Genomic DNA, 14,238 nt, shown 5'->3' with positions numbered 1-14,238 from the left:
GTTTACAGCCTTCAGTGTCACAAATAAAACATAGAAAAAACATGACAAATAGGAACATTATGATTTGCCAGCAAACATACTGCACAGCTAGAGGAGATGGGTTAGCTGAGGAATTCACGATGATAAGTTTTTAACCTGGGAGCCTGGGTTCTGTTCATGATCATTTTAATGCATTCAAGCAGAACAGAACTGTGTTTCCATTCCTTTACTGTCATCATAATCTTTAAAATACCCTGAATTAGATTTATAGCTGGTAGCAAAGAAGTTCCTCTGACTTGCTCTTAATGTTAAATACCAGCAGCTCTCAGTAGTTTACTGTGGACTTTGTCATGTTGGTATTTTGTGTTGGCTTTTTTTCATATAACATATCAACTAGGACAACAGTCTACATATTTCTCAGTGGCAAAGAAAGTTCTTTATGCAAAGCATGTATAACCCAGTAATTCACAGTCCTAAGAATCCCCCAGAATACCCATCAGGCAAGGGCAGCTGGTTCTACTGACAAGTCAGCTGTGGCATGTCAAGACTGCTGCCACCAGCTGCCCAGTTAGTGACAAGCTCCAGATTCAAGATCTAGTGCAAATCCAGACTGAACAGGTCAAATTTTTTAAACACTCTCCTATGCAAATTATTTTGTACTTGACAGCAGTTGCATGATAAGATTGCAGATGAAAAGTTGGGATATGCAATCTCAATACAACTGCATGGTGATAGTAGTTTATGTTTAGCAATAATAACAATACTAGAAAGTGGGGTTTTTTGGGGGGGTCATTTTTATCATCTTATTTGTCACAATTATGTGCTTACTGTGGACTCATACTAGTTCTTCAGATTGCTATTTGGTACTAATAATAGAAATAAATCCATAGCAGTTCCTATGCACCTTGGAAAGGTGGCCAGTAGGACCTTCTTCTAGAAGCAATCAGTCAAAAAAATAACTTTTCTAGTTCAGAGTTCTGATTTTATTCTTCATTATCCCTATGCCTTTTGTTATTTTCTCCCACTGATGATCAGCAGCACTTACTTCCAGAATGGGAAAAGTTAGGAAAGAAAACCTCAATTAAAATTATTTATTCCTATGGGAAAAAAAAAAAAAAAAGAAAAAGAAAAAGAAAAAAAAAAAAAGAAAAAAAAAAAAAGAGAGAGAGAGAGAGAAAGAAAAAAAGAAAAAAGAAAACAACTTTGGTAAACTGAAGGATGAAATCTGACATATCCAGTCCATCTGTGCAGCTGCACTTCACAGCTGCTAGTGCAAATCCCAGAGAGGATTAACAGATGTAGGCTGCTATCTCTCCAGATACACAGATCTTGTCCTCATGGGTCATTCAGCCATACAGCCTTGCACTGACTGTACTGCTTACACATGCGGTACCCATTTCTCAGAAGTCCCACAACAGAGTACAGGGCACGCAGGATGCTTCCCTAGCACAGCTTTTTCCCTTCTCTGTTGTATAGCTGAACCTGATGCTTTTTAAGGTCCAGAGACTTTCTGTAGGACCTACTACCACATTCACTACCCTTAGTCTGGCATAAAGCTTAATAGAAAAACCACTAGCCCCTCTGCCTGCTTGCATTTTCAGCAAAGTGGCTGAAAGAGCTTTGTCTTTTTGCTTTTTTCAATACATACTGGGTGATGAAAACATGAGCTTGCTGGAATTTATAGACAGATCTGGCAAACTTTATGTATTTATTTGGGCTCTGAGATCATTTGGACTCTAGGCACTCTCTCTAAGAATATGAATACTTCTTGCTGTCAGCTGCCACCTGTTACGTATTTTACTGTGCATACTGTAATTGGTGCTTACAACACGTGCAAATCTTTTCCCAAACAGATTAGATACTAACTAGAAAGTTTACACAGAAAATTTACACAGAAAATTCCCAAAGTCTATTCTCTAGAGGAAAAAAATCTCAATGGAAACTACAGTTCCGTACTTACTTCTTTTGCAAACACATACAGGGTTAATACATTAAGCTGCTTGTCCAATACTCCACTGCATCTCAAAGTAAAATTATGCAGTGTTTCACAGTCAATTTGCTCTCATGTAAACAAACCTCCAAACATCTGATTCACACTTCTGAAGGGCTCAGTATTAGAAAGTCTGACTTACAGTGCCGAGGGCATCACTAGACAGAGATCCAAGAAAACTCACTGCCAGAAATTCTTTTCATATGAAAATCCAAGTCTGTATTTTACATAGAAGTTTGTATTTCTGGGTGTCTATTTGGTCTAAATTCAAGCTCCTATTATTTGAGGCTCAACCATTTCTAATAGCCAATTTGTTTCTCCTAAATGTTGCCCACATTTCTTTTCATGTTTGGCACATGGCCTTTAAACAATAAGAAACAAAGAAAATTGGTAGGTTGTCAAATTTAATAACATTAAGCTTCCCTGATATGCTATTATTTGTTTAGCTTTTGGAAAAGTTAAATATCATAACTACATATCTTAAAATATTTAGTGCTTTCCTAACCTACTGCAAGGCACATTTTAGTTGGCAAGAGCTTATCTCAGAATTGGTAACAAAAAGAGCCAAGCTGTGTCCAGTTCCATGTCACCCTGACAATATTTCATAAGTCTGAAGAGGAAGGTGTCTGACTTTTATGGTCAGTGTAGATCACCTTTTCTCAAAACCACAAAATGTAAATACAAAATGTGTTATAGAGTGTGTTTATTCTCTTCTCTACAAAACATATCTGCATTTTCTACTTTTTGTTACAAAAGTATTAGTAAGCATTGGATTTTTTCATTTATATTAAAAAAAATGTTCCTTAATTTTTTCATAAGTTTTCAAAGTTAATACTCGTTGTCTCAGTAGCTGTAACTGAAAGATATGGCAGTGTGACACAATGGAAACCAGATAGCTTCTTCTTTCTTCAAGATAAAGAACAATAGTTCTTTATTCTAATAAGAAGACTCAATTTAAAAATCTTCACTTAAACAGACTAATAGATAAAGCCATACGGACAGAGATGGAAATACAGTTCTGTCTCACTTGAGTTAATATAGACCTCACGGCACCTGTAAATGCATTTGTGGATGCAGATACCTGTGGTGAAGACCTTTCTCTCTGCCCAAAAGTGGTTATCCCAGAGTTTCCATCTTTTCCTGACTTTATGATACACATTTCCATAGGTCCGAATAGCATAGGCTCTTCTTCAGATCTTCTTTTCAGACACAGAAGGAGGATTAAAATGTTGAGAGATTTAAGGCAACTATCTTCTCCATTCATGTATGAAACAAAGCACTGTGTATTCTGGATCAAGATTTTTGTGAAAAATGCCCTGTCTCTCTTTTTAGCCAAAAAGTTCAAGAGGTGCTACATTTAATAATAAAGGAATGTCTAATTCTGAGGGCACTGGGCAGGCTGCTTTTCTGTCATTACTAGGTTGTTTTTTGTTTGCTTAAACTCCTAGAAGGCTTTCTGCTAATACTAAATTTAAATAATGTAAATATTCTGTTTTAAAGTACCAACAGGAGATTGGTGCTTTAAAATACACATAAAACTTTGGAAAGGAGCTCTCAAAGAAAAACAAATTTAATACAGACATTTCTTATTACAGCATTTATCAGCAAATCATTTTTGGGAAGTTCTTCAAATATTTCAAGTATTGCTTTTCAGGAAAAATCAATTCTCTTCATCTCTTAAAGCAGGTCTTCTGTTATTCACACTGAATACAACTTGATTATCACTTCTGTAAGTCAAAGCTAGAATCAGTTTTGGTTTTATTTATCCTAGAAGAACACTAGCTTAGTTACTGAGACTAAACTGTGGCTCCCAAACTTCTGTGGTTGGAAGTCTGCTAGAAAAATGCATCCTGTATCTCACCGATAGGTACTGAGCAGTGTTGCATTGTTGACAGCAGTGCTGTAAGAAACGGGTAAAAATAAGCTAGGTTTCTCTATTTTAATAAAATTAATAACAGTTCAAACTCCATTTACTCTTGCATTCTTTCAGCCTATTTTCTGTTATCATGTTTAACTGCCATGGGAAAAATTAGGGAATTGTGTAAAATGATTGTGTCCTTTCAAAGTTGTCATTCAGACCAAAACTCTTTACTGTAATCATGTGGATCACCTCAATGCTTTCTGCTTTCTTTTAATTTTCTGTAAAGGATCATATTCACGGCATCTTCAGACTTAGTACTTAGATTTACTTTGTGGGGTGATGGTGGCAAATTAAGATCTTTGTACCTTGACTCATTGTTTCAACCTTTACTGCATTAATGGGAATAAGTGAACAATTATTTGAAGGGTTAATTCTTCATTGCAATATGTCATTTGTGTCTTTAAATGTGTGTACTCAAATACATGTCTAACCTGCTTTGACAGCGATATACTAAGAGAGCCATAATTGGAGTGCAACAGTAATTTGTGCCTATATGCAAAAGTAGTGTAAGATATGCACATGGAATTAGGTAAACATATATATATATATATAACTTAATGCCAAGAAAACTGGCAGTAAATTTATAAAGAGTAATGTTTGAAATGAAGCAAGGAAAGAAATTATACTGGAAAGAAATATAATGTAAAAGATTAATTATCTGAATTTTAGAGGGAAGTACTTAGGTTAGACATTTGGAAATAATTTCTATTCCTAAGGTAAAATATTTGCCAAGAGATGTGACTGAGACAGCATCACTATATGTGTTCAGGAGTAGACAAGATGAAAACCATATGTATTTAATGCAGAAGGAAGCCCTGCAAGGGGGTGGGGATAAACTATATGAATTAAGAGATTCTATCCAACTCAATAGACATAAATCTTGAAGGAACTAGTCCTGCAGTCCTCATAGACATGAATGGTTTCAGTGGGACAATGTAGATGAGCCAGGGCAAACAACTCAAGAACAAAATGTCCTTCAAGACTTAGAATGGTTTGTAGGAACTGACAATATAAAAAATAGACAAACAAATTGAGAACTTTATTTATCAGAAATGCATTTGAATTTCAGATGAAAACAAATTAATTCACTTTTTCTAAGTCCAAATGAAATGTGTTCAGGTATTAAAACTTCGGAAAATGTGAAGTAGTTAGAAAATACTTCTTTTGTTTGTCTTACCCATTACCTACAGAAAACTGATGGAACATTTTTTAAGATCAATGTGACAGCAACAAAATTTTGTGAAAACTTTCACATTTAAGAGTGAAATAGCTATGAAGCTATTTCTATTGATGACCATTAAGTGGACTATTTCCTTGCTTCTCAGAAGTGACTTTCGAGTACTGTTTGCAAATCTTTGTGGACAAGAAGCAAAGTCTCCAAATTCATCATTCAACAAAGAGAATCACTCCTGAGCATTACTGAGTAATCAGATTTCCCCTGTGACTTTGTCTTAGACCACAGGACTGTAGGAGTTTCTTTTGGAACTTCTAATTTCCTTTGTAAATCCCATATGAAATGTGATAAAATGGACTAGAACATGAATGAACTCAGATTCTCCATTCCCTTCCAACTCCTCTGCCACCAATTCATGAGAAACTGTCTTATGTTGCCATGAAACAACTGATTTGTTTCTGGCTGGTCTGGGAATCTGTTACTACTTTAAGTACTATGAAATGACACATTCACTAAGGGGCATGTTTTTCCCCAAAACATTCACTGAACAAATAAATACAATCCGAAACCCTACCAGACCATCTTCTAGACAGAAGCAGGCTCAAGTTTACCTAGAATATTTCTCTAATCCTTAAAAATCTTCAGACAGCATTCCACAAACATCTATCTTCATGTTTGTGAGTGTATTATCTGGCCCCATCTATTGTAGTTCTGGCATGCTACTGGTGGTGTGTTAATGACTGTGTTGATCAGTACTGGGCTTGGGACTCATCCCTGCAGAATCTCAGATGAAGGCTCTCCAAGTGAGCAGTGAACTACTCTCAGCTTGTCTTTCAGTATGGCTTTCAGCTCACCTTAAATTACTCTTTCATAGACTAGATTTTCCCATCTTAAGGGGAGTTTTATCAGAATCACTGTTCCTGCATGGTGCATGCGAAAGAAGCATGCATATGTACAAGTATCCATTCACAGCTGGTTTTGTATGCATACAGGGACTTGGGTTACATCAAAATACTGGTCTCAAGTGGGAATGAATGTAAAGAATCAAATACTATTTGATTCTCAGAGGCACAAATATTTCTTTACTGTATGTCTACTGAGTCTACAGATAGTAGCAATGCATATTAAATGATACATTTTATAAAACTCAAATTTCATCTGACAACATACTGTAAATCTTCACTGGCCTACTAAGCACCAGAAATGTTCCAGGAAGGCAACACAGGTCTCTATACCATAGAGCCGGCATTCAGAGAAAGTGATCGCTTGTCCACAGACTTCCCCTGGATTTCATAATTGACATACCATTCACACAAAAGAACTGGAGACAATTCTATACCTTGCTTTTCTGAACCATGGTTTTTATGGAATGTTTCTTCTTCCTCCAGAAAAACTATGTAAAACTGAGTGGATGACTGTTCTCTGACATATGCCTGATCAAAAGGATTGTGTTGGCCTTCTTTCTGCATGTGTGGCATCAGCCTTAAGAGCCCAAGAAAAGACTGCGGAATTACATACTCAGGATGATGAGAAATGAAGAATATAGAAAGAATAATACTAAAAATCAGATGTAATTAACATTATTGGTTTGGAAGTCCATGTTTCCTTCTTTGCTTTCTTTATTTTCCCCATACACCTAGTCTTGCTCTTGCTGAAAAACTTCAAACTGAAGACACAGCACTACCTGTATCAGAAATAAAAGGAGGACTTACATAAAAATATGACTCAATGAGTGGTAACATCCCAAGAGAAATATTACCCAAAATTTTATTGACCCATAGTGCCTAAAACCATAGAATCATACAACATCTTGGCATCTTGGGTTGTAAAGGACCTCAAAGATCATCTGGTTTCAACCCACCTGTCAGGGGCAGGGCCACCAACCACTAGACCAGGCTGCTTGAACATCCAGACTTAAAACACGCCTGCTTCTTTCACTAGGGACCAACAATTGAAGAATGTTTCCCATAATTACTTTTGACTCTCCAGTTGGTTACTTACGTCAGTAACTGCATACAGGAGCATGCTGGAACAGCATTCACATCCATCTCTCCCACAGAGAGGTGAAACGCTCCCTCACTTCTGTTACTGCCATGTTCACCCAAACTTGTCTTGTCTAATGGGTGCACTTAAAGCCACTTTTTGTGGCCTCTCATCAAATTTCCCATAGCACACAAACATTCAACACAATATGGGCAGACAGAATAATGCCCAAGGACTTCAAACTATCTATAACTATGCTGCTAAATCCTATGCTCTTATCTCTGAAGAGAAAAAGAAAACAGAGATATATAAAAGTGGGAATGTGAATCAATCAGAAAGAAGAGTTCCTAACAATTAAGAAAACTGAAGAAACCAAAATATGCTATGACTTTGATCAAAGAAAAGTACAGAAAACATCTCTGTATGTGTTTCTGGACTGCATAGTCCATCTCAACTTCAGTATACTTAAAAGAAGTTTCCAGAATCTACTGCATTTACAGGTACTTTCAGCCCTCTAAAACATGACATCCTTTTTCATCACTGTTAGTTGAATGGGAAGGGCCACTTTCATCACTGTCACTTCACTTTTCTGTAGTGTTCAGGACAAGAACACACACTGTGACGATCATTCAGCACAGCACATGTTGTCTGCGTAATGATAATATGCTTATTATAGAAATTAGTACCGAGTTACACAGTCTGTTTTAATTGAACAGAACAAATCTTATGTTCTCATAAGACAAAACAGAAACTGCGCCATACACTGAAATAGGAGACTAGAGAATGACGTTAGCATGTTCTAGCGGGCTTTACTAAGAAGGCACACCAGGCTTGGTAGTCTTATAATGCTGTGCGTGGGGATAGGACTAGGGGTAATGGGATGAAAGTACAGCATAGGAAATTCCGCACGAATGTGTGCAAGAACTTCTTTACAGTGAGGGTGACGAAGCACTGGAACAGGCTGCCCAGGGAGGTGGTGGAGTCTCCTTCTCTGGAGATATTTAAGACCCGCCTGGACACCTACCTGTGTGACATGGTGTAGGGAGCCTGCTTTGGCAGGGGGGTTGGACTCGATGATCTCTAGAGGTCCCTTCCAACCCCTACAATTCTGTGATTCTGTGATTTCATCTCCAAGATCTACCCACCAAAACTTTTTTGCAGCCACAAAGCCAGCAGCCAAAAGCTGCTGTCATTACAAACCAGATGGCAGAGACACTTACATATAATATCAGTCACTGGGCTTTTTAATCTGTAAAGTAACAAGATGCAGACAAATACTGATCACATTCTGAAAGAGAATCTGGCCAAGATTATCTGCCACCTGGGGATCCACATTGGAATTGTATTCTAGATCGTTACCTAGGTAAATTGATTGTGTTCTCTGAAGGATGCTCCATGAAGTAACAAACTACTACTGGGAAACCAAAGATGAAAGAAAGCCTTTGAATTTTCCTTTGTGACCATCAGTGGGGCTGATGGTGTCAGGAACACAAGAACGTCCCATGGATATCTGGTACCAGCGAAAGCAATAGTAAAAAGGGCAAGGAAAAGAATAACACCTAAGTGGCACAAACTCAGCCTCAATTCTGTATCTAACTTTGCACAGTACCATAGCAGAGCTGCAACAGAATACCCAACCAAAATGGGTGAAACCTTGGCAGTTTTCTGCATTTGTGTGCATTAACTATAGATTTAATCAAGGAAGCTTTCTTTCTGCTTAAATTTCTTTTTCACTGTGTGTGCTAAGAACACTGAACTTATAAAACTCTTGGGAGTATAACAGGGTGCTGTCTTCACTTAAGCAAACTGAAGGAGCAGACTTCTAAGACACACAAGCCAAGGAAGGGTATGGTAGGCTGCCATTCCCTCAGACATTACAACAAAGTTTATTTATTCAGAATCAAAGGAAATGTCAACTGAGGGCTCAGCAATAAAAATGATGACTGAGCTTGACTTCTGACCTCTCTACTTTTTCTGTCTCTAATCTTTCTACTTAAAAAACTTCAAACTCAGAGTATGATACGGTTGCAGAACTTCATCCTGCAGTGTTTTGAGTGTGTTCAGCATTTTAAGGTGCTGTTTGGATTATGTGCAAAGATTATATGAACAAATTCAGATTTAGGTAACATTTGTGATAGACATATGCTCAAACTGTTAGTCAGTAGCTGCTAAAAAGAAGTTGTTATTATTACTATTCTGTCATTATGTCATGCCAATAGTGTTATATTTTCTCAAACCTGTTAACCATCTGTTGTCATCTGAGGTGCTCTATGGCTTTAGGCAGATATGGTGCTGACACAGCTTGTCTGTGCTTTCAAGACAGCGTGAATACCTTAGAAGGCAAAATACCTTTTGCTTAGCCAACCTATGTTTAACATTAGAGCTCCAGAGTATGCATACATTGAATGCTGGAAAATGAAATGGCAAACATGATGCTTCATTTATTACTGCCATGTATGAAATCACAGTGGATGAGTAACTTCCAGCATAACTGAAGGAACAGATATTTCACATAATGTATTATTTGCCAATAAGGGGAAAAGGTGCCTGTCACAAACATAACATTTCAAACACACTGAATTCTACGTGGAAGAAACACATTTAAAATAAGCATTATATCTGATGGAAAAATATCAGTCTTGGGTTCATGCAAACAACATGTAGTAGGTAAAATACAAGAGCATGATAAAAACACTGCATAAGATGAATTGCATTGCAAGAGTAGTTTCACCATGTTGTGTCTGAAAGTACTGTTTGTGATAGAAACTAGGAGCGTTCATTAGGTACCTTTACACATACATCAGGGCAGTGACTTCCAGTGTGCTCTACCAAAGCAGTGGAGCAGATAATGATTACCACTTTTAACACATGTGATGTCACATCATGACAATGTTGGACCATGTATATGTTATGAACATATACCACTCTTGAAGCTAACAAGCAGTTAATTTACAACTTCATTGCTTGAAGTCTCAGAAGCTTCAAGTAAACTACTTATGGAAATGAAAATTCAGCAGGGCTAGGGAGAGGTTCAGAGTTCAGTACTTAGCTTTTCCTAAATGCTGAAGTAAGTTCAACTTCAAAAGATGCAAGGAAAGAACAATTCAGTAAGCAGTAAGAGTTAAAAATCATTAGTCTGCCTAATTCAATCTCCCTAATTAATTTAATAAAATGAAATTGCTGTCTTAGAGTTGGTTTTATTCTGAAGTTAGCAAAGTTCACTTACCATATATTCCATGTTGGAAGCAGGTGGGAAGACTTTGCCTCTGACTTGATTATGATAATCAAGAATAGCAATCATGTCATTCTGTGAAATGTAGCGCTTCCGTCTGGCTTTGGGAATTTTTGCTGAGTCCAGATGAGCTGCCAAAGCCGTCTCAATGTCAGTGAAATTATTGTTTGACAGGAGTAGGTCAGTGGAGTTGGGTAACACTAATGCACTTGTTTCACAGAGAATGGAAAATAAAAAAGCACAACTGATTGCAGCTATTACTGTCATCTTGGGGCCAAAGGGGAAAGATAGGCCACAGATGTACTCTGCTTTAAGTCAGGGCAGCAGAAAACAGATCTGTAGAAGAGAAGATGTCAAAGATGTGATTCTATACATCTGGATAGTGGGACAAAGCAAACTGGCAGGCTGTGGTCAGAAGATTCTGTCTGTCAGCTCAGCCATAAAAACAATCCAGTCAGAATATGTGCTACTGAGCAAATTTCACTAACATATTATCATTAAATGATAATATCCTCCTGCTACAAACAGCAAATTAAACATTATTATACCCTGAATTACATGATCAGAGCTAATCAGTTCCTGAAATCATGACAGTCCATAAACCACAGTATAAATCCTTAATAGGGAGACTACAAGAAAACTTAACAAATGTTATGCACTGAAAATAAAACATCCATCCAGGTTGTGCCTGTACTGTACTGATGGATTGTTCTGACATAGTGTCACACAGATAAACCACGAGGCAAAAGAACAAACAAAAAGCATTGAAACAGCATTCATATCTTAACTACAGCAAAGTGTGGTGAGCATTAATAAAACTGCATGCAAAGCAAGCTTACTGAACTGAATGGCTTACCTTTGGATAATACCACAATGAATACAGTCTATTGTTCTCCCAGTATATATAACACTCTCCTATGGGATGATATGGACCTTTGTGAAGGAGTGTCTCTTATTACAAACTCCCAAAGAACAAAACTCTACTAGTTGTGAAGCTTTCTGGCCACAGGAACTGCTAACAGCTTTTATATGTTACAGTGCATGCTCCACAACAGGCAGCTCCTCTGAAGGTCTGCGCTGAGCCAGAGGCAGAGGGGAGGAGTTCTGCAGAGCATGCACAGAGTGATTGGGTGGCATCTCCCTAGTGTAGGTGGTTTAGATATTCAGTCACACCCCCGTTTCTATAGTACAGAGGCAACTTGCAAGGCTGCGTTTTCTTCCGGCACTTCTGACTGTTTTAAAAAATAATAATTTGATTCTCTCAGTTTTTCCTCGTTTTATGAACATAAAGCTGCTTTGGCCGACTCTGTTTTCTACTGCTCTGTAAGCAAATGAGGAGCAGCCTGCAGCGCAGAGTGTGCTGTTGTCCCGCTTCCAGGGAAGGGAACGAATGCCACACCAATGCCTGTCCTGCCCTGTCCCTTATTGAGCCGGGCCCGGCGGTGGCAGCGTGCAACAGGGCAGCTGCATCCATCCATCGCTGAGCACACATGTGCACTCGTGGCAGCACAAAGCAATCGGGAGGTTGTGCCTTGTTACCTGACCGCCTGCCTGTGGGAAACCAGCAGCAGCAGCAGGACTGACAGCTTCCTCCATTGCCTGGGAGACATGTGTTTCACATTATCTAGCATATAGCTGGAATTATTTAAGCACGGAATAGTATAGCCACTCACACAGCAGAGCTCAGGGTGTAACGCTGAGGCCACAACGGAAGCTAGCAGAATGAAGCAGTGATTTTTGTACTGGAGACAGGGAATAGGAGCACCATGATGTCACCTGCCACCAGAGCCAGGAGACCCAGGCAACTTCTAGACAGGTAAAAATATAATCATACTGTTAATGCAGTGTCATACAAGAACTAGGAGAGAAAAAGAGAACTGGTTCGGTATTACACAAAAAATTATCATGTGCTTGAAAATTTCAGTAGCTCTTTCAGAGAAGCAATATGGGAATTCAGTATGAAGGAAGTGGAGTCCAGTAGTTGGAGCACAGGGCTGGGAGCCAGCACTCACGCTCTCCTTTTGGCTCTGCTGCTTGCTCACTGTGTGGCCTAACCCAAGCCATTTAATCTCTGTGTGCAATCTGTACAATGGTATAACAGCCTTTTACAGACATGTTTTAAGCCTCAAGTAACTAGTGTTTGGTAATGTACTTTGTGATGAAAGGCGTTAAATCAGTACAAAGTATCATCATTAGTTATATTACTATAGTATACTTAGGCTGTTCAAAACTGCTGCTTACTCTGTAGCATGATTTACATGATTATACAAGAAGTTTTAACACATTTTCTGTCTTTGCAAGAGTAGATGTTGGACAACTAACTTCATGCAATTTTCTTTCTTCTGAAATGAAGCGCATATTTGCTTTTGCTAGTGTCAAGAACTCTCATCCCATTGTTTGAGAACAATGGGAACAATTCTCATCTTCTTTGAATTGCCACAGGTCCTTTGATTTCAGTGAGCTGCAATTATCAAAGGGAAGACTTCAAGTTAGCGCCTCAGAAAGCTCAGAGGGTAAATTTTACTAATTAGTCCCTTTTTTGATTGCTATCATTATTTCCTCATACTCACCCCATGGCAGAATTTAAAGGTTGTTATGACACAGGGCTGTACAGTGTTAGCCACAGAATGATTAGGATGTGCCAGCAAACGTTGTAAAACAGCCCTAACATTCACAGATGTAAAACTGAGCTGTACTTCCCTAAAAGCAGGCCAGCTTATGAGATTTCTTTTATTTCCATTGCTTGTGGTTATTGCCTAATTATTTGTTTCCATGTCTAACAGATAATCAGTACAACTACTTATCTAAATGTAGAAATGTTATGAGCAGTACTAACAAGCACAGTAGCAAAAAAAAAAAACAAAACTGTTGCAAATATGAAAGTATGTGAGAATGCATTAACCCAAGCCTGTCATAGTAACAAGATCTCAAATAAGAAACAGTGACAAATAGAGCAAGAGCAATGGTGACTCTCACACATGATAACTAAGACAACCACATGTGTGTGCATTCAGGTTTCCTGTGAAGGAGATGAATCAATGAACTATCATGTAGCAAAAATTAGCAAAAAATAATGAAGCCTTACTAAGTCAAATCTTCAAGAAGTTCCACAGCAAGAAGAAAAATGGATAAAGTAAGGAAGAAGAAGGATTTAAGTTGTCTGCAAGCTTGTAAAAGGAAAAATGAAATGTGGATGGAACCATCTGCAACATATGTGAAAAGACCTGTTTTAATACATTGTTCTCCAAAAAAAAAAAAACAAAAAAACAAAAAAACAAAAAAAAAAAACACAGAGAACAATCAAACAAGTGATAAAGGATTATTATAGTCCAGACAGAATTACTGAGACCATGAAACATATCAAAATACCTCTAAACGTAATTGAGAACAGAATGTGCCAGCAGAAGCAGCCACATCAGGGTTAATGAGCAGTCTGAGTAACAGACAGGGAAATATTCTTGTACTTAATGAGAGAATTCTCATTCTCATAGAGAATGTGAATGAATTTAGAAGAAAGTGAAAAACATACAAAAAGTCAATTTCTAAAATTTTCTTTCAGTTCAGGGAAATGGACTAGATTTTAAGCGCTGACTAGGAAATATGTACTTTTTCACTGATTCTGATCCATATGTATTAAAATAAAAATATAATACAAAAATATTAGGATAAGATCTGGATTTCACCTGGGATACAGGCTGTATAGAAGCATGAGTCAAAGGGAACAAAATTCAAGTTTATGAAACACGCTGTCTTTATCCTTATTCCTCAACAAAATAATGACTCTGAAACAATGGCTGCTCTGCAGTTTTACTTTGATCTGAGCTCTGAATCATCCTGAGAAAGAAGGCAAGTTTCATACTGTTTCTCAAACTAAAAAGGAAAAAATAAAATAAAATAAAATAAAATAAAATAAAATAAAATAAAATAAAATAAAATAAAATAAAATAAAATAAAATAAA

At 37.6% G+C, this 14,238-nt stretch overlaps 1 protein-coding gene across 1 annotated transcript in view; it reads right to left on the bottom strand.

Annotated features, from left to right (window-relative positions):
* Positions 1-11,373, bottom strand: part of PI15 (peptidase inhibitor 15) — a 28,580-nt gene extending 17,207 nt beyond the window's left edge. The window contains exons 1-2 of the mRNA XM_015855800.2: positions 11,136-11,373; positions 10,274-10,615 (exon numbers count right to left, since the gene is read on the bottom strand). Of these exons, the coding sequence (XP_015711286.1) occupies positions 10,274-10,546 (273 nt within the window). The 5' untranslated portion in view covers positions 10,547-10,615; positions 11,136-11,373. The remainder of the gene's footprint in view (positions 1-10,273; positions 10,616-11,135) is intronic.
* Positions 11,374-14,238: the final 2,865 nt, after the last annotated feature.

The sequence above is a fragment of the Coturnix japonica genome, chromosome 2 (genome assembly GCF_001577835.2).
Source record: "Coturnix japonica isolate 7356 chromosome 2, Coturnix japonica 2.1, whole genome shotgun sequence".
Classification (NCBI taxonomy): domain Eukaryota; kingdom Metazoa; phylum Chordata; class Aves; order Galliformes; family Phasianidae; genus Coturnix; species Coturnix japonica.
The sequence above is the reverse complement of the archived record's forward strand: the minus strand, read 5'-3'. Positions and strand labels throughout refer to the sequence as shown.